This window comes from Ooceraea biroi, chromosome 12, assembly GCF_003672135.1.
Source record: "Ooceraea biroi isolate clonal line C1 chromosome 12, Obir_v5.4, whole genome shotgun sequence".
Classification (NCBI taxonomy): domain Eukaryota; kingdom Metazoa; phylum Arthropoda; class Insecta; order Hymenoptera; family Formicidae; genus Ooceraea; species Ooceraea biroi.
Window position 1 is genome coordinate 1,424,095 of NC_039517.1, and position 20,017 is coordinate 1,444,111.

At 51.4% G+C, this 20,017-nt stretch overlaps 1 protein-coding gene and 1 long non-coding RNA gene across 2 annotated transcripts; one reads left to right on the forward strand and one right to left on the reverse strand.

Moving 5' to 3' along the window:
* Positions 1–192: 192 nt before the first annotated feature.
* LOC105278806 (nephrin) lies at positions 193–18,136 on the reverse strand. Its single transcript, XM_011338170.3, has 14 exons — positions 14,144–18,136; positions 10,997–11,129; positions 10,324–10,532; positions 9,386–9,496; positions 8,388–8,594; positions 7,115–7,260; positions 6,854–7,004; positions 6,085–6,215; positions 5,429–5,588; positions 4,262–4,558; positions 3,303–3,623; positions 2,357–2,647; positions 1,379–1,488; positions 193–825 (listed from the first exon to the last, which is right to left on the reverse strand). Exons 1-14 carry the CDS (start codon positions 14,328–14,330, stop codon positions 712–714), a joined length of 2,568 nt encoding a protein of 855 aa, XP_011336472.1. The 5' UTR covers positions 14,331–18,136; the 3' UTR covers positions 193–711.
* Positions 2,600–3,109, forward strand: LOC113563059. Its single transcript, XR_003407296.1, has 2 exons — positions 2,600–2,692; positions 2,797–3,109. It is a non-coding gene; the product is annotated as an uncharacterized LOC113563059 (long non-coding RNA).
* Positions 18,137–20,017: the final 1,881 nt, after the last annotated feature.

Sequence of the window (20,017 nt, forward strand, 5' to 3'; positions counted from 1 at the left end):
CAATTTGATGAACTAATTTTTAAAAGTTACTATTTAAAAATTTGAAATTTAAAATTATTTTAAAAACTTTTAAAAAATTATTATACTATAAATAAATTACGCTAATATTCAGATTACCAAGATACTTTAGTGGAGATAGTAGTAGAGGACGGTCATCAATGAGTCTGCTCTGATGAAATGACAAGGCACATCAAGACTTTGACACAAAATATATTAAACTTGGAATAGTACACCACGTGTAGCGTTCGGTTAAGTTATGCGACTAGAAAATCATCCCTCGACGATTTTCGTGACTCCTTCGTGCGGGCTTGTGCGCGCTTGGGGCGCTTATAAATCGTCCCGGGATCCATCCGAATGCGGCTCTCGATGATCCCGGTAAGGGAGAGACACCGGGATATGCGCGCCGCGATATGCTACGATATGTTGATATGTCTGCTACGATATCGTCATCGTGATATGTCACACCGTTGCATTCGCACGTTGGAACAAGCGAGACACGAGTGATTCGTTGATTCTGCGTTGATTGCGCGCGTGTCCGCCCGTCGTGGCATCGAGCGACGCGCGCGATACAATTTTCAGGCTTCCAAAATCGATCGTCCTGTGATATGTCATGTCTGCATGTGTGTACGTGTACGTGTATGTGAGTGTGATATCCGTTTCTGTCCCCGTACGGGGGTGTGTTTGCATCTCGATTCACTCCCGCGATCCAGTTTACACGCAGCTCTCCGGGCCGGGTATGGAATTGGCGATGATGATCTCCTTCATCAGATTGCGATCGGCCTTGAAGCTGATGGGCTCCCAGGATTTCGCGGAGAACGGGTTCAGCTGCAAGAATGAGCGGAGATGAGCGACAGTATCGAATGTCTCAAACGTCGAGTCGCGTCAGAGATCGAACCCGGGATACGTAACGGTACAATAACGGTCTCCGTTGTCTGCTGATCACCTTTCGGAGACGGGAGAGTCGATATTATTCACGATACTTGTACCGATCCACGTGAAACCGGTTAAATCGAGATTGCTTACACGGCCGGTTTAATCTGGCTTAATTTATAAGCGATCGATGGAAATTCAATCTAGGGCAGATTAAAGTTCTAATCTTGCAAATGTGAGCTCGCCGGGAATCTCCCGAACTATCTCTCCAGAGCCAGAATTCTTGAAGAATTGAAGGAAGAATTAAAACTGCAGGATTTCAACTACGACTCTTCGAGCCTTCGCCGGATGATCAGCGCGATTATCGCACGAAGGAGCTTAACAAAAGTTGTCCAAAAGTTCTTTCCGTAATGGGCGTGTGCGTGAGTTGCCGGGCGTCTCGCTTCCTTAGTATAAATAATTTTATTCTAAATCGCTTTCACTTTTGGATTTCTCTAGGCTGACTTACGCTGCATCTGTTGGACTGCAGTCCCTGCTTGTGGATGTCGTATGGCGCGAACAACGTGTCCGGTCTCACCGGCAGAAACAATTGGGGCTCGCGTTTAATCTTGTCCTGATCTGCAACCGTCACCACTTACGATAACATTCTCTAAGTAGTTTTATTTATTCAGACGTGCTGAGGAGATTCTGTGCTGACACAGAATTTTCAAACTTTCGCTTAAATATTGACGCCGGTAGCCAAAAGTGGACTATATTTCGGCTTTTATTTCCAGCAACTGTCTTCACTATGAACATCCTAATCAAGAGCACGATGCTCTTTGCGAAACATTTAACGCAAAATGTCACGCTAAAATTGCACGAAGGACAGAAAACAGAACAAAAGGACAGAAGACAGATCCAGTTTAATCGGGAAAAAAATAAAATCCTCTGCATGATACGTATCTATGCATGTGTGTTTGCGAAAAGAGAAAATGTAAAACTGCAAACCGTTTAACTGATATTCAATTGAATGATAAAAAAACATAAAAAACCGAGAGATAATCAGTCCAATAATGCAGGAGAGTTGTATTCATTAAATTTGACAACCTGAACTGTCCGCGGCATACTACAAGCAGAGAGAAGCCTGAGAGCGGTCACGCTCGCGTTTTAACTGTAACGCCTCAAACGTGGACATACGCGTTCCACTTGACGCTCCCAACGCTCGCGGCGTCATTCTATCTTTATTCAATATTCAGTGAGCAATAAAGACAGAATCACTTCAATCACTTCAATGTCCACGTTTGAGGCGTTACAGTTAAAACGCGAGCGTGACCGCTCTCAGGCTTCTCTCTGCTAAAAGGCGTTAAAATGATCTCTTCAATATGACTGTCTTTTTCAGATGACTCGGTCATCAATACCGCGATCTGCGCGACCCGAGATCCGTTTGGTCCAGGTCAGAAGGGAAGCAGGAGGAGGACATTGCGGAGCAAGCTGTGTCCAGTACTACCTTGCGGCGACTGTATGATGTCCGGCTGATTGTTGAGCGCGTAGTCGGTGACCTGCTTCAGCGTGTACTCGACGAAGTACGTGTGGTCGCCGTGGGTCACGTCCAGCATCGAGTTGTTCCTGGAGTCCGGTGGCGTGATTATCGGCTGCTTCATGTACGGCTCGATGTGCACGGGCGACGTGGTGCCGCGGCGCCGATACATCATCAGCATCACCGAGAGCACCGTCACGCCGAAGGCCATCAGGCAGCCGATCAGCAGCAGGATCAATGGCAGCATGCTGACCCCGGTATCTGGAAGCGGGGACAAATTAACGTCGAGCGACAGAAAGACGTCGGGTAAGCGGAAATCGATTGAAACGTTTCTCGCGATGTCACGCGAGGGAACCGTAAAAAATTTACTGTCAGTTTCTTTCTTTTTTTCTTCCTCTTTTTTAGAACAGCAGCTTCTGGGGCATTCCTCAGCGGCTCCGTCCGGGAGGAACAAATATGATTCCCGAGGATTGCGGATTGAAAGATCAAATCAAAGATCAAATCAAAGATCAACCGCGTCAGGTGAGAGTCTTGGCTGATTTGTTCTCAGCATCTGCATGGTCGAGTCCTCTGATCTAATTTCCTAATTTTCTGTCTGTGAGACACGTTGTAAAATTCATTTCGACGCGAATTCGGTGAGGTAACAGAAATTCTGATACGAACATAGGTATGTTAAATGTACATTTATGGAACGTTGATAAATACAACCACATTCAAATTGCATTACGGTCTAATTTTGCTATCACTATTCGTAGAAACGAATTCGTGGCACGAAACGAACTGAAGAACCTTCAGCAGAAACAAAAATACGAGAAAATATGAGAAGCGAGACCGAAAGTTCGCCGAGAATTTTAGTCTCGCTGATTTTTAGCCTCGAGAGAATTATTCGAAAAATCCGCGTGGAAATTCAATTCACCGGTGTGCCTCTCGGAGTCCCGCAGCATGATGTCCTCCAGGAGCGACACTTCGCTGCGGCCCTTGGCGTTCACGGCGTAGGTCACCAGGTAGAAGTGCGTGGCCGGCAGGAGATCGGCCACGGCGATCCGGAAGATCGGCAGGTCGGCCGACACGCTGGACGCGTTCACGCGGAGATTGCCGGTCAGCACCTCGTACGCCTCCAGCCGGAACTCCTGGTGCAGCCCGCCGTCGTATCCCGGCACGCACTCGACCTCCAGGATCTCCGAGCTCTGATTGAACGACGCCTTGATCGTGCAGTTGTTCAGCGGATTCGGCTTAACTGCGCGCACACAGAGACAGGTTCCTTCATCATGCCGCGGGGGTGCGACTGCTACTACTACCTACCCTTCCTCTAATCGAATTCGAATTTTGACTTGGAAAACGCGTATGTGCTGTTTTCCCTCGAGCAACCCTCGATATATTCTACTGCGGCTACCGAAAGTCGAGAAAGAAAATGGAAATGCGCGCGCGAAAAATTTCTTGGTACGTTGGTTGGGGACTCACGTCGTGACGGATCAGGGGAGACTCGAAAAACAGCCGCGAAATGGAGCACGGTAAAAAAAATAGGATTGTGGAATATTTTCGTTGACAAAGCGCCGCGCCGAGCGGCCGATCACGCGTGTTGCCGGCTCGAGGGGATTGCGCCGAACGGGTTGCAAAGAATGCCGAACATCGAAAATATGAGCGTCTAAATATCGCGCCGTTCGCGATGCACGGCGGAGCGTAAATACGACGCGGCATTGGAATATTTTTCGCGATCCGGGATAAATATGTTTCCCTCCGCGAATACCCGGGAGAAGCGCGAAAAAAGAACGAGAGAGAGAGAAGTTTCTCTCGACTTCTGAAAGCGCTTCCGATTCGCGGGGAAAAACAGAGGCTCCGGGGAGCTAAATAAAATTTCCAACATCCGGACATCACCTGCGGGGATGACCTGGTAGATGCAGGGCACCTCCTGCTTGCCGATCGCGTTCCTGCCCCAGCAGGTGAGGGCGCCGTAGTCCCTCTCGGACTCGGGGGTGTATACGAGCTCGCTCATGGTGCCGTTGTCGCCGTCGAACTTGGTCGGCGCGACCTCGAAGTTCTCGCCGCTGTTGTTGAACTCCCAGACGAAGTCCACCTCGCCGGGATCGGCGTCCACCTCGCAGCGCACCTTCACCGACTCCTCCAGGGAGGCGCCGATCACCGTCACCTCCTTCGCTTTGCAGACCGGCGCGACTGTCGAGGGTCGAAGAAAGAGACGAGACACGCGCGGGGGATGAGAAAGAGAGCGAGAGAATGTAATAATTATGTAACAATTCACTGACACACGCGCGCACTCGATTGGAAAATGAGACGGCGGAACGATCCCAATTTCCGCTATCGATCGGCGGAAACGCCGGGGCGGGGAGGCGGGGTGAGATTATTTCAAGTTTAAGCGTCATTTTATTCGCCCTTTAATCGGGAGAATTATGTGGCGCGCCGTGAAGAGAGGCGGCCGACGAGGGTGGGTGAAAATAAATTGGCTTCTAAAACGTAATCCCTCATATCTGACGTCCGAGATATTTCGCTCCCCCGAACGCAATTCCGCGCAGTTGGCATATTGTGTAACTACGTAACGTTTCGGAGTTTACGCCGAAGAACGCGCGTGCAATCGAAAGGGATGAGGGAGCGGGGGTGAAAGAGGCGGAGGACGGAGGGGAATGGCGGCAACGTTTATCGTAACTTTTAGCATTGGAAAAGGTCAGAAGTTAACGTTACCCGCGCCCTAGTAATGCTTTTTCGACAATTTAATATATCCGCAATTCGCCGCCGTGTGTAAACTTCACTCCCCGTTCGCTGACAGAAACGAGTTCGTTTCGCGAGTATATTTATTTAAAATTGATCGCAGACGGCAATTTGCGTTGCATATTGTTGTTGCGGGACTCGATATCGCGAGGAACACGACGTCGTAATAAATCGTCGACGTGAAGAAGATGAATCATGCGTCTCTTCGCCCGCTCGATTCTCTTCTTATTCGATACGACGGCTTAAACTTGAGATCATCTCGATCAAGTCGCGTCGGGGGTCCCGCAGGACCGGCCAGCATCCCTCGTCGCGTCTACTTACATTGCACCCTCAGGTTGACTATCGGGCTCGTCGTCTCCCCGCGATCGTTGCTGGCGAGGCACGTGTAATTCCCCGCGTTGTCGCGACCTATTCTCTGCAGCACCAGGCTCTGAGTGCTCATGATGATGCCGGCCGAATAGTTCTGCGTCAGCACGGCGCCCTGTCATTGATGGATTAACGGTTTATCACGGAAATTGAGATTTCGGGGGTGATAGAGGGTGTCACATTGCCCCGGCGAGGAATGAGAGAAGAAAGCGGCGGACCGATACGTAAAACTCTCGCTGCGAACTTGGGCTTCCGCCCTGAGGGAAGCCTCCCTTTCGACGGAACTTCCCTCGGAAATATTGATCGGCCGTGTTGAATTTAACGCGTGCATATATTCTGCAAATTTCACTTTTCGTATCTTGAATGAGTCTGAAACTCAGGAGCGGCTTACCCTTCGTGAGCCATTTTTAGTCGAAATATTTCCCGCTGTTTTAAAACGTTTTTAAAATTCTTTCTTAAGAATTGTTCGATTGAAGAATCGCCAATTTGCCAATTTTGCCAATTTTCGAAGCAAACGTAAGATCTTTGTACACCCAGGTTTTTATATTTATTTATCACAATTATTGGCGAGGGTGGAGTAAAGTGAGGTGGCTGCTGATGCTGGGACTTACGTTGTGACGCCAAGTGATTTTGTGGTGCTCCGGATTGGCTCGGACCTTGCATTCAAAGTACACGTCGTCGCCCTCCTTTATGTTCTCCGCTTTCAAAGTGCTGCCCAGGTGCAGCTGTACCTTGGGTGGAACTATGGAAAATATTCGAAGATGACCGTATATTCCACAGAAAAGTCGATGCAAAATATCTATTTTTATAAAAATATTTATTTCTATTATCAAAAATATAGTTGGATACACGAGAAGATAAAATACATATGTAATTGAGATAGTAACGCTGTTCGCGAATAACGCGTTCTCGATTTTCGACGGAAATTAACGCGTTCTCAATTTTTGACGAAAATAGCGAAGTTTCTCGAGCGACATTTATATTTGAAATTTCACAAGTAAATTCCTTAATCAATCCCAAATTGTTAGATAACAATCAGACCAAGACTGTTGGATACGAATCTACCCTGCTGCAGCTAATTAAACCGTTTGACTGACCACTGCGCCATTCCTGTATAATTAGACAATCGATTAAGCCGGCGAGCGCGCTTCTCACAGATCAAGGCAACAGTCAGTGCCTTTACAAATCTCAAGCATTAATTTAAAAAAATCCTTCATTGAATCATCAAAGAAATTCTAAAAAATTCCTTAATCTAGAAATTAATTATTTAAACAATGCTCGTTGCAGCCGACGCAACGGACCGATTTCGCGACGACATCAACCCGCTCGCAGCGAACTTCCAACGAGGCTGCTGGCCGAGTTTGCGAAGCTGCCACTTACAGACGACGTTCAACTTGAAGAAGTCCTCCAGGTACGCGTCCGTCAGAGCCGGGTTCTCGCCGCGGCACTTGAGGATCCTCCCGTGATCGTCCGGGACGGGCGAGAAGATCAGCGTGCTCAGGACCACCGAGGCGTTGCCGCTCTCCATCACCTGCTGGCACACGAAAATTGGGGGAAGGGAGAGGCACCAGATTATTATTCGGACGGAAATGTGGAAGAAATAGACGCGAGCATCGTATCGCGAAGGGGTTTATTATCGACCTTGCCGTTGCGAAACGTCTCGTTGCTCTCGATCCAGGTGATGCGGGCACGGGGGTGCGAGCCGGTCGTCTCGCACGTGATGGAGTAGTCCTTCTCCGTCTCCATGATCGTCAGCTTCGACAGGATCTTCACGGTGAGCGGCTTCACTGGAACCGACCAAACGAAGCGGGCGCATCACCCTTATTGCACGTCACAGGTCTCGGAGAAGGGAGAAAGGGGGATAACGCGCGGACATTTTTATTCCCTTTAAAGAGTCCATCGATCGACCGATGGTGTACTGAAAATTGCACGGGATCGCAACAACGTTGCACTTAAACCGCTCGTTATCCTCTCGTTGTTATGCATCCCCCTTTTTCGTAAGATTTTTGTTTTCTGCTGAAAATCTCGTAACTTTTAATTGAAACGCTTGTGTAAGGGGATAATAGTGGTCCAGCGACGACTCTTGTTCCTCGGTCGCTCTTCTTGGTCTTGGGGATTATAACTCGCGGGGGAAGGAGCGCACTTGGTCGGAAGAGCCGCAGGGATGCGGCAAGATCACGCTCTTCTCGTTGGAAATTTCGTCAGGTTTGAATAATTGATGGGAGCAAGCTGGACTTGCTTTCAGTTGCTGGGGGTTGCGCGAGGTCGTGCTGATCAGCCGGGGCACGGCTAGGCACCTCTACTTTTATGACACGCCTGCCAATAATTAATCGGATCGATCGCGTAAACGCGGGTAGATTACTTTTCGCGGTCGAAATTTAACTAATGCGAATTATTAATGCCGAACGCTCGCGGCAATTTTGATTAACTTTGCAAAAGCGTAATTAGAGATTGCACCAATGTGGGCCGACGTTGCGGCAAATAAACGCTATTTTTGATGAGCACGCCTGCTACCCCGTTTAATTACAAGTTTTTGCTGGCCACGCACTAGTAGCTCTCTCAGCACGTTCGCGTTTCATTCATCAAAGTAATCCCGACGTATCGCCCCCTCCTCCTATGGCTCCTGATCTTTTAAGGTTCCTTTCAGTCCAGCTGATAGCTCGCGTCGCATATATCTTCATGCCGCACATCATCCGCGGCGAAGCAAAATTTAAATAAACTTCAACTCCACACAGAGGATTCACGTATTCCAATTTTTCATTAAATAAAAAAGAAGAAAAATCAAACACGTGCAGATATTTCTACCCTTATTCGAGCCACTGAGATAGCGGGCGAATCTACGCATCACCTGCGCATCCCCTATGGGGAAATTTCCTTCAACGCCAGAGATAACAGGGTGGATAAGGGCACTTACGGTAAACGTCGAGGATCACCGTCTTCTCCAGGGGTGGGATGAGATGCGTGTTGGCTGCCCGGCACTTGTACGTCGCGTTGCGATGTTCCCGTCGCAGCTGCGGCACCGTCAGCTTGCTCACCACGACGTTCTGCTCGACGTTTTCCATGAGTCTGCCGTCCACCTCCTTGCCGTTCACCAGCCAGCTCACCGCCGGGGTGGGTTTCCCTACGCGTTATCGCGCCGGCACGCAGGAAAGCACGGGAATTATACGCGGCTAATTAACTTCCCGTCGGCCGCACGTCGATCGTCTCGCGTGACGGCCGACAAATCACCGGGACCGTAATTACTCCCTCTGATATCATCCCCTTGCCCGGACGTCTCCGATCGCGGCGCGTAATGCTCGGTCTAAGTGGCACGGGCTCGTGTTTTAATTGTGAACGATAGCCGCGCGGTGTCTCCAACCCCCTTTATGCGTGTTCGCGCGAACGCGCGTGGAGGGTGGGCAAACGTATAATTTGTCATTCGCCCCCCGTATCCGAGGCTCGGATCGAATGCATCAATGGAAAACCCGATTTCTCTCGAATGGGGGTTGGGTAAATGGAATTTTGCGAGTGGGAACTTTGCGCGCGTGGAATTACGGCCGGCGAATTTGTCGGCACCCCGCGAGAGAGACCACTTTCACCCCTAAACCCTGTTATTAACATTAATCGCTCGGAGAACGCGGCGCGCCAATGCTGCACAAGAGGCAGCAGTAAAAACGATGTTACTTATGAAAGGGGTTGTAAATTATGAAGGAGGCTGTTGCGTCTTTAAAAGAGGACAGCTCGATCATTACAGTAATAATTAGTGATGCTTGTATTGCTTCCCGCTGAATAATTTGCCGCGTATAAGCGGAAACTGGCAAAGCTAAGTGTCCAAATAATTAATCGAACGATTCGAGACGCGAAGAGAGAGTCGACGACCCTCGTTTGCGAATCCAACTAACGATCATACAAGAGGGATAGGGGTGAGATTACCTCCTCTCACTTCACAGGACAGGCCAAACTCCACGCCGACCTGGAATGGCCCGGCAATGTTCTTCACCTGCACCCCGGAACTGTCGTAAATGAGTAGCTGATGTGGAGGCACTGCAAACAGAACCGCGGGAGTTTGCTCTCCCATAATTGAAGGATAATGACCCGAACCCCGTGCCCCTCCTGTGCCGCGGTGCGCCGGCTCTCTTTTAAGAAAGTTAACTTTAAACCCTCGTCCGCCGCGAGATGAAATTTCAATTAATCCTCCGTTGAGCCCGAGTGCCAGGACGGCGAGTGAGTTAGCGCACCAACGCAAATTTTTCGCCATTGTCGGTTAAATTTCTGACCCGAAAAAATTTATCTTGTAACAGGAGAACATGAATTTGTAAGAGATGGTATACTAGAACAAATTCCAAGAATAGCGAATTCCGGGAAGTGCTTCGATTCCAGCAATTGTTTTGCAATTTCAAGAATTGTCGCTAAAAGTTTGTCGTCGTTCTCGGTCCGATTTCTCGGAACATTAATTTTGTAACAGGAAAACATGAGTTGGCAAGAGGAACAAATTCCAAAAATTGCGATTCGAAATACTTCATCAGTGACTCCAGGAATTGCCTGTTGCAATTTTTACGTCAGTGTTGAGCCAATTTCTGATCCAGAAATCTCAATTATCAAAACCGCGAGGAGAAAAGCGAGAAAAGGAGGTGGAGCCAGGTCGCACAAGGGCGACGATTTTAACCTTGGATCCCGAAAAAGACTGGTGGCAGAGAATTAGCCGTATTAGGGCTAATTGCCGACGCCAACTGGTGCTCAAGGGCTTTGATTCCCCCTCGGCTCTCCTTTCCTTCCGAGATGATCCCGAGGAGTTTTACGTCATGGGGCGCATTCGGTCGGGGCAACGTTAAGCACGAGAGTTAATCGTGCGGTTAATGAGGCTTCCTCACCGATCACCGTGAGATTCACTTGGAAGTTCTTCGTCGGCGAGTTCTTGAAGTCCACGCGGCACCGATAAACCCCTTCGTCGTCCAGCTGCACCGACTCCAGGGACAGGGTTGCAGGCTTTGTCATGGTGACAAAGTAGGCCCTAGGTCCGACCGCGGTGCTGTCCGACCAGTTTAGGGCCTTGTTGAAAGCCCGCCCCCGCACGTCGAAACTGTACGATCACGTAGAATCATATTGATGTATTTTTATATATTTAATATTTAATAAAAATTTAATAAGTAATATATATTTAATAATATATATTTAATAATCATGTCAAGTCGTAACACTTGATGAGGATCTCATCGCGCTGGGATATTTCAAGAGGAAAATATGTTTAGTTAATTGTTGTTTGATTAATAATGGATAGTTAATAACAAAGCGAATACATAAAAGGATGCGTTGCTATCCAGATGGCACTAGCTAAAAATTCTTCATTGCAACAATAATATGGAATAATATTTTTATTATTAGCCTAAAGTACTACAAAAAAATACGAAATGATAACTAAACAATAATATTTAATTTTCTTGACAAAATTTTCTCGATTACATTCAGTCAAGGCAAGCGAGATCCTTCTTGGGCAAACTTTTAATTTCCCATTAATCGGGGTAGGTCAAGGGTGAAATAGCTTACCTATAAATGGGCTTCACCGCGTAATCGCGGAACCAAAGCACCATGTAGACGCGATCCTCTCGCGTGGACGGCTCAATGTCGCAAGGCAAAGTGGCGGTACGGCCAAGCACGGCGCTCACGTTGGACGTGGACACTGAGGAGGTTGAAGAAAAACGATTTTCCTCTCGCGATTGTACTTTACTTTCGCGAGAGCGCCTCGCTCGCAACGAGCGACGATTACCGGCCATAAACAATTCCCCGTGCAATTTCTCTGAGAGCTGTACGCGCCGCGCGCGCGCGAGCGAGCGGGCGGGCGGAGTGGAGCGGAGCCTCGTAAGAGTTATGAAACCCTTTCGATCTCGCCCTGCGATTTTTAACGGTTTCTTTGGAACTCGCCGTGAATAACAATGCGACCTCCGCGCTCCTTGCCGAGCGGAATCTCATTAAGTTTAATCCCCCGGACAATTCTGTTCTTGCGACGCCGCACCCCCCGTTTTCTCAGAACGTTAAAGGCGTTACGCACAGCTCGCTTAATTATCGAGTTATAATTTTAATGACGGCGGTGCGCGGGGTGGCTGCGCGCGTTACGTAATTCCCAGCAGCAGCACGATGTTACACGGGCGCATTGTGTTACGTAATGCCGTCATGAGGCTGATAACACGTGGCATTTCGTGAATTCTTAATTCAATGAGGTTAACGAGCTAAATGAGCCGGGTAATACCGGTTTTGTGTCATCAGGGGGTGCGCGAAGGGCTGCAAAGTTACGAGTACCCGGTATTGCGAGGAAAACTTTTCACGGGCCGCTCCGTGGCAGCGAAATCCGCCGGCGGAAAAATCGTAATGAGAGTCCTTTCCTCGGAAATTCTTTGGCAGGTGATAATATGCGAAAATTTTCGCTCGAGAAAGTCAAACGCCACCCCCGATCGGGCAAGATTACTTCTCTCATCTGTGCGAGCGAGCTCGCATAAAGAGTGCCAGCCGGACGTTTCCGTCCAATTTAACGTCTCGCTCCGGGGCGCGAGAAAGAATTTCGTCCCGCGATACGGAGGGGTGGCTGCCGCTGACGCAGGGGCGGTAGCGGGAAAATATGGGGGGGGGGGACAACGCGGAGGAAGCAGTTTAAAAAATATCACTAATGAAGTTCGTTTCGCGCGCATAATGGCGAACTTCCGCGCGGCGTAAGTTCCTGCGCGATATAATTACGCCGTCGTGACGTTTCTTCCGGCCGCCCTTTCGCGCGGCCCGGAACGGCTTCCGGCGCCGCGCAACAAGCCGCGTCTGATTTCCCGGTTTTTCCGATACCGCTGCAATTTTCATCAATCGAACGACGTCTGTAACACGAATATCGGCCGTCCCCCGGCTTCCCCCTTTCCCCGCGCCGGCCGCCGAGCAGCGGAAACGCTATTTTTTGCGGGGTTTTGTTTGTGACGCAACGATGAAAAATGCGAAAGCGAGCCACGAGCCATTTATCTTTTTTAGCGTCATATCAGCCCGATTATTATCTGTTCGATCTGTTTAAGCGCGCGTCATTTTTTTATACCGCCGGCAATTGCACGGGGGACGGGGGGAGAAGGGTCGGGTGGGCGGGGGAGGACTTTAAAATGGTTAACTGACAATGGGCGCGCGCGCGCGCGTGCAATTTGAACGATCCAATTTAAAGGACGATAGTGATGCGACGCTGCAGGACGCGGACGCGCACGAATAATTACGCGGTGGCGGCGGGAGGGATTAAAAATACAGGTGGAAATTTTTAAATGGCCGTAAGCGCCGGTGGATTATAAATTCAAAAGTTGTGAAAGCATCCCGCGCGCTCAGCCCTTGATCAGGGGCTGTATGCATTAATAGCAATCTATTTACTATTTTATGGCGTTTACAAGCGAGGGGCGGGGGGAGGCCGACCACCGGATGCACGGCGGGGGGTGTACTCCCCGCTCCCCCCCCCCTTCCCCCGTCACGCCCGGGATCAAACCGACCTACTTCTATTTTAAAAATGCCATAACTCTGTGCAAATATCGATCCTAACAGTTTCCAATTTCATGACTTTGTCAGTTTTCCGCTTTTCAATATGCATTTATAAAATACATATTGGGTTCCATTTTCCGCACAAAAGCCGTATGGGAGTCGCGATTCGCGCCAAATGTACACACGCGAGCGGAGCGCTCTCTCTTTCCGCACCACCGGCGGAATTAAGGCAATGCGCGCGGCCAGGGGGGCGCGGGATGGACGGTCACCATCCCCATGGCTCTGATTACTCGTAAACTCGCCGCTCGCTTTTGCTCGTGCGGCGCGCACGACCGCCACAATTTAAAAAGGGAACACAAGCGAAATCGCTAAGCTCGCTTTAACCGCTTCCTTGTCCGGCATTTCCGCGGAAAGCTGACCGTAAAATCCCGGGCTTGTTATCATTCCAATTTCTCGCATCCCTTTAAAACGCGCGCTCCTGCAAGGGAACCCCTCTCCACGCTCGCATACGTATTTACACTTTCGCGCAACGCTCGCCCACCCTCGCGCTTCGCCTCCTCTTTCCCACCGTCGCGCTTTATTAAAGATCTGACGCTCGAGGGCGACGTCCACCGAAATAACGTGCGGGCTATTTTTAGCTGCACATTCTTCCGTTAATTTTGCATCGATGATTTCTCCCGGAGCGAGAATATCGCGACGCTAATAATGCACGACTAATTGGTCGTGGAATAACTCTGCGTCAACGAACTTCCGATATTTCTGATTCGCAAAGGTAAAATCTGCGGATGCAAAGAGTCCGCTTTTCACCAACTGCGATAAACATGCTGCCGGGGCGGGTAAACAAATCAATAAATAGTTAAATATAAATTACATATTTATCTTACGAGCGGATTTTAGCGGAATTACCGAAGCGAGAGAGGGTTGCACAAATATCCCTCTCGGCAGATCGGCTAAAAAAATCGCGGTTAAAACCACGCGGTTAACGTCGCGTCTCGCCGGGAGAAAAATCACTCGGACTACACCTCGGAATCCGTAATTGCGGGACAACCGGCGGATTCGGGCGACGAGTTACACCGCGCGAATCAAGGAAGCGGTTAATCCCGATTGTTCGTACCGCCGCGACCACCCCCTTCGCATGAGTGTACACGAGTGTGTGTGTGTGTGTGCACTCTTGAGGTGGTGCGCGCGGCGTGTTCGCGCGCGTACCTAGGTCATCGTCCTTATCCCAGTTGCCGCTGGCGTTCACGTAGACGACCACGGCGAATATGTAGCCGCTAATCACGAGCCTGACCGCCACCTCGGCCAGCGTGCCGAGTGCCATCCCACGCGGAGGGGGATGCGACACCCTCGCCGGACACTTGGGCGGCACGCTCAAATCCGTCGTCCCACGCATAATACCACCCCGTCGCTGCGGCGCCCGCTTATTGTCATTCCACGCCGTCCGGGGGTTGACGGTGGCCGAGAGTCCTCCGGTAGCCCTTCGGTAGCCTTTCCGCAGCTCCTCGGCAGCGACGATGCGTGTGTCGAACGTGGACGTGGTGGACGCGCGCCTTTTCTTCTCACCTACTCGAGTGCGGGTCCTTCACAGACCCTTCCGGCCTTTCTTCGAGATACGTTGAAGCACTTGGTCGAGCACTGGGCCCTCGCCTCCTCCAGCGCGCCCTTAATTTGTTTGTTCTTGCCTCGCTTCAAACGAGAGACGTTTTTCGAGATCAAATTGAATTAAAATGAGTATTCCGCGTTATTATTAAAATTATTATATCCTACTGGTTTATATTATGGATTATACGCACGTCGATTAATCAAGCAGTGATTACGGAATTCAAGAAAGAGAGGATCGACCGCCTTTTGTTGGAGCAACGATGATGACCAGCCTTTCGCGCGAACCGAACGTTTTCGCGACTATTGCCGCCGCTGTGTCTGTCCCCCTTCCGATCGATTCACCGCTAAAATATATCGTCGTTTTCGATTATGTTGCGGTATCAAGTTCAACAGCGGCCATTCGATCGTTTTCACGTGGTTGCCTTCGATTACCCTCGCTTAGTATTATTGTCCTCAGTCACGCTGCCGCGTCCGATTGCTTGTATATGTGTGTACGTATGTGTGAGTGTGTGTGTTGCACCCTTATTTCACGTAATCTGCCTCTCTCACCTCTTACATCGTTCCTGTCTCTCTCGTTTTCTCTGTCGCTGCCGTTAAATTATCGCTCTTGCGTCTTCCTGCCACTTTGTCGCCTTCGCCGACCGTGCAATTTCTCTCTCTCTCTCTCTCTCGAAGCCTCCACCGCAGCTATCGCTCAGTCAATCACGTCAATCACGACGAATCTTCTTCCGAAAAGTCGCACGATTCATCGCGGGATTCATCGAGTGTCACTCGATACTTCGCTCAAATCAAAACGAACGTCCGGAAACGGACTCGCTGCATAGGAAATAACCGGCGCTTCGATAATAACCCCCGCAGTAGTCTCGTCGCGAGATACCGATTCTCGCTGTTAAAATTACTGTCGCACCATGGACAGAGACGGAGACGGCGGCGCTCGTCGATCGCGACTCCTCCGCGATTTAAATTTATAGAGAGACGAGATCACCGCGAGAATGTCTCTTCTTGAATAGAAGGGTCTCTCTTCGCTCGGCGCGGCTCGAGTTTCGGCTGAGTTTCTGATCAAGCATCAACCCTCCTCTTCCACCGGCTGCACACGATTCTAATTTCGATCCACTCTACTTAAGCCGTCGTCTCTCCTCTCGAATTCGTTCGCGTTATTGTCGCGCGCGCACTCCTTTTGCGCTCAACTGCCAGCCCCGTGTGCGTGCGTGTTCTTCAGGAAGTCCTCTTGACGCCGAACGGATGTTCTTTAGCGACTTTACTCCTCTCAGATCGTTCAGCACGATCGTTGAGCAAGAGATCGAGTGATTGAGCCACGTGATTAATTGTCCCTCTCGATGCGACGTTCTTCCTTGTCCCTCTTTCGGCCGAAAAACCGCCACCGAGCACAGGTCGATCGCGCGCCGGGTAAATCCTTTCGTCGCCGGTTCACTTTGACAGCCCCATTCACCCTCGGCGAACGGCGGAAGCGCGACGTTTCAATCGCGCGCGGACGATCGCACGATTTCCGGTTCCGTCTGCTAAATGGAGCTCGCGACGTTCCGCTCGATCAGCCGCACTTAGCAGCCGGCACTCGCGAGGAGCCACTCGCGACGAAACAATCCTCGAGAGCGTGATGGGAGGGTTGGTTAATTCACCCTCCGCTCCTCTTTGTCTTTCCTCTCTGCTCCTCTCGCTTTCCGTTCCGTCGATTAATCAAAGGGGAGTCTTATTGTCATTCCGTCCGAGATCAGACAGCCACTTCCTCCACTTCCATCCCGCCGGCGGAGAGGGCGGCGGGGGAAGAGGAGGGGGGACGGGGAGAGAGGCAGACAGGCAGGCAAGGGAGCAAGACGGCCCGGCGGGGGATGCTTCGTGGTCTGACCGTCTCGCGAGCGTTCGAGAGGAGTGATTTCACCGCGACGGTATTCTCCAACGATTTTCCACCCCTAAAGGCCTCCCACTCTCTCTAGCCACTGTCTCACCCTCTCTCTTTTGCTCTTTCCCTCTTTCCCTCGCTCGTTCCCTTTCTGTCTTATTGCTTCTCTCTCTCTCTTACCTCGAGGGTAGACGGCCTCCTCCCACTGCCAACCCCGCGGCGATGTCCTCCGGCGTGGATGCTCTCGAGGGGCGAGGGGAGAGACGACGGGGAGAGCGACACGCTCGCCGAATAGCGCGAGGATCCCGAAGGGTCCTCCTTGGTCGACCTTCCCTCGTTCCCTCTCACGATGTTTCTTAATTACCCGCGTTCATTAATCAACGGCGCCTTTCAGGGTGCCTTTCCGCTCCGGGTGCCGGGCCGCGCGCGCGAACCAACCCCGAGGAGGCACCGAAGCGCACGGCCGAGCGCCGTGTCGTGCTCGCACCTGAAATGGCGCAACGCGTCGTTCCTGACGAAGCACCGCCTTCCTCACCGCGGGGATTATCGTCCCTCCGGGGTATCCCCGCTCGTGCCGCGAGAGGGTGGTTTTAGGGCTTAGGGTTGCCGTTAGGCGATTCGACAATGGCGATGACAGATCGTTCAAACCTGCGCTGCAACGCGAACGATGCACGATTCTTCTGTCCGTCGTCGTCCTCGCCGCTGTTGCCGATGTTGTCGACGCTGCGGACTGCTACTCAATTTCCGCCGTGATCAATCATCGCGGCTTTTATTTCGAGGACTTTCCGAGTACACGGGGTATATCTCGAGGCGAGGCGAGAGGCACGCGATCTCGAACCGGCCGGAAGTGCGGGCGGAAGCCTTTCTGGATTCTCGTCCGCGCGAATCGACGCGGAATTTTTTCGCCGGCGCGGCACAGACTTCCGCCTTCCGCCTCGGCACTTCGCTCTTCGACGCCGCGGAAATTTCACCGCGGATGATCTCGCGCGCGCACACATACACACACGCGCATACACACGATCGTCGCGTTCTCGCCTCTGCGTGTCCCACTCTGCGCTCCCGGCCAATTCCGTGCCCCCGTTTCGATTCGGGGGGCACTCGGGGGATATCAATCGCCTCGGCTTCTCGAAACGGCGTTAATCGCTTCGCCTTTTAACAGGCGAAATTGATGGCTCACCGATTTCTCGCTCTCTCCCTCTCGATCAGTCGTCGAATCGGCTCGCCGATCCCGTTTCGAAATCCGCTCCGAGATTCTTCCCGGAAGTTCCAATCATCCCCCGGCGTCTGAAAATTTCACTGATCTCGTGATCGATCAGGCGATTCGTTGATCGAGGACAAAGCGATTACTCGCGCACCTCGACAGGCTCATTCCGCTTCGCCATCGGCCGCCGATCGCTCGACGCTGAGTCCCGGCATCCCCGTCGACGTCGCCGTCTTCATCCTCGCGCCTCCGCAAAAAGGGTATGCACTGCACTTTCAGCGGCGGAATCTCGCTCGGTCCGATCGCGATAACGATCGCGGCCCGGCATCGACGAGACCGGCTGAGGCCTCCCTTCGTCGCTCTCGAGGGTGACCGCCCTTAACCGGTTTTCGGTGGAAACGGAAGGCGCCGCGCGCGCGTTGCTACTCGCCCTCGCTCGATCGTTCACTCGCTCGGTCCGCTCGCTGGAGATTTTCCGCACCGACTCGACGGCGAAGCCCGACTGCTCGCGGCGCGTGCTGTCGCGTGCGACGCGCTGCCACGCTTCCTCCTCGCTGTAACCCGCTGCGCGCGCGAGGGAGGAAACGAGAAGCGAGAGGGAGCGAGACGGAGGGAGACAGAGTAGAAAGGCAGGGTGGAAAAGGGGAAGCAGGATGGAGATAAAGAGAGAGGGAGAGAACGACGCTGCCGCCGACGCCGCCGCCGCCGCCGACGACGACGACGACGACGCGCGCGAGAGATGGCGAGGGGTGGCGATCGATTTTCGCGAGTCAGTCCGATCCCGCCGCCTCGCGTTTCGACGCGTTTCGATGCCCGCGCGATGTACAACCCCCTACAGCCGATGGAGGCGGCGGAGGCGTCGGCGCCGCTGGTGGAGAACGTGCCGAGCGCGCTGCCACGCCAGGGGTGTTCCTGCAGGGGGTGCACGCAGCTCCACCGCGCTCTTCTGGAATTGGCGAGAGGGTTCGTCGTCGCCGTGAGAAATGCGCGAGGAATCCTTCGAATGGCGAGCTGGTGCAGGTGGTCGTTTCACGCGATCATCCCTTAAATATGAACGGTTGGTATATTCCGCGAACCGCCGATCCAGACTGAAGAATCCTCTTTCGAGTCCACCAGATCGCCATCGAACTCAGTGGCAAACGAGGCGGTTAGTTTATTATTTATGCCGCTAAATTGTTGGCGGCAGGTTGCAGGCTATAATCAAAACTCGCCGTTCGTGGAGATTATAATTAATCGTGAGCACGCGAGGTCGGCGATGCAATTTTGCTTTTTGATTTATAATTGTAGCCGTTCGCCGGCTTTTCCCTTCGTCGTCCAGGCAAGAGCCTGGAAATTTTTATCGCTGCACTATCTAGCCGATAAAATTAATGAAATCTCTGATTAAAATGCGTGACGCTTGCCGCACGCGGTAATTTTTCTTTGAGCGTTTTAGTCAATTGATTAGCCGCGATATCATCGCGATGCGCGAAATGCGCTCTTAATAAATCACGGCGACGCGGAGACCGTGGGCTTTGAAAATTTCGTGCCGCCGCTTTTATCTCCTTGGACAAACACGAGGGAACGACTAATGAAAGTTACATGGAGCGCCGGGGCGGCGAAGACCTACCCCTGCTTTTAATCCACGGACTTTCCTGGAGGGTGTCTGTAGCTATCGCGGCGGTTGTGCGGCTGCGCGAGCGGTGCATTCACGCCGTCGCCAGGATCGGAGGAAAGTATTCATGAGAAAACAAATTGGTGGCGCGGAGAGGACCTATTCGGCATACAGGGTGTTTCGTGAAGTTTACATGGGACTCGAGCAGCCCCCGACGTATTCTGTGTTCAAGATTCCCCACTCGCCCCCTCGGAAATTGCAACGCGAGCGAAGTTACTTCTGCTCCTAGCTCGGAAAGAGTCTCGATGCTGCATTGCACAATATAAACTAATGGACAGAGAGTCTCTCTGTCAAGCCCAAGTAAAAGAAATTGGAAAAAAACGAAAAAAAAAGCTAAGTAATGAGGAACACTTATCGCGGGAAGTTTTAAAGCCGCGAACGATCCCGGACGAGTCTTGCCAAGGAATTTTACCTAGTCAAATTGGAAGAAAAACGTCGTGAATTTAATTCATAATTAAACAAATTCCAAATTCCAACTTTCAAATTCCAATCCGAAATCCGAGTACGTACGCCAGATTTACCGTAGAACTTGCTACCTGTATCGATTCGCAATCTTCGGCGACTTTACAGTCGAATCCTGCCCGAGAAGCCTCTTCAACTCCCGCAAAGTCGTATGAAAGCGAACGAATAAATCACGACGGAAACGGATAGTCATCCCGCGCGTCCCCGTGTCGCGTGCACCCGTTATTGACACACCCTGTACCTCGCGAGTCAGGTGAAACCGTCGGCTCGTCGGTCTTACAAATTATCCGGCGGGGAGGAGGGAGG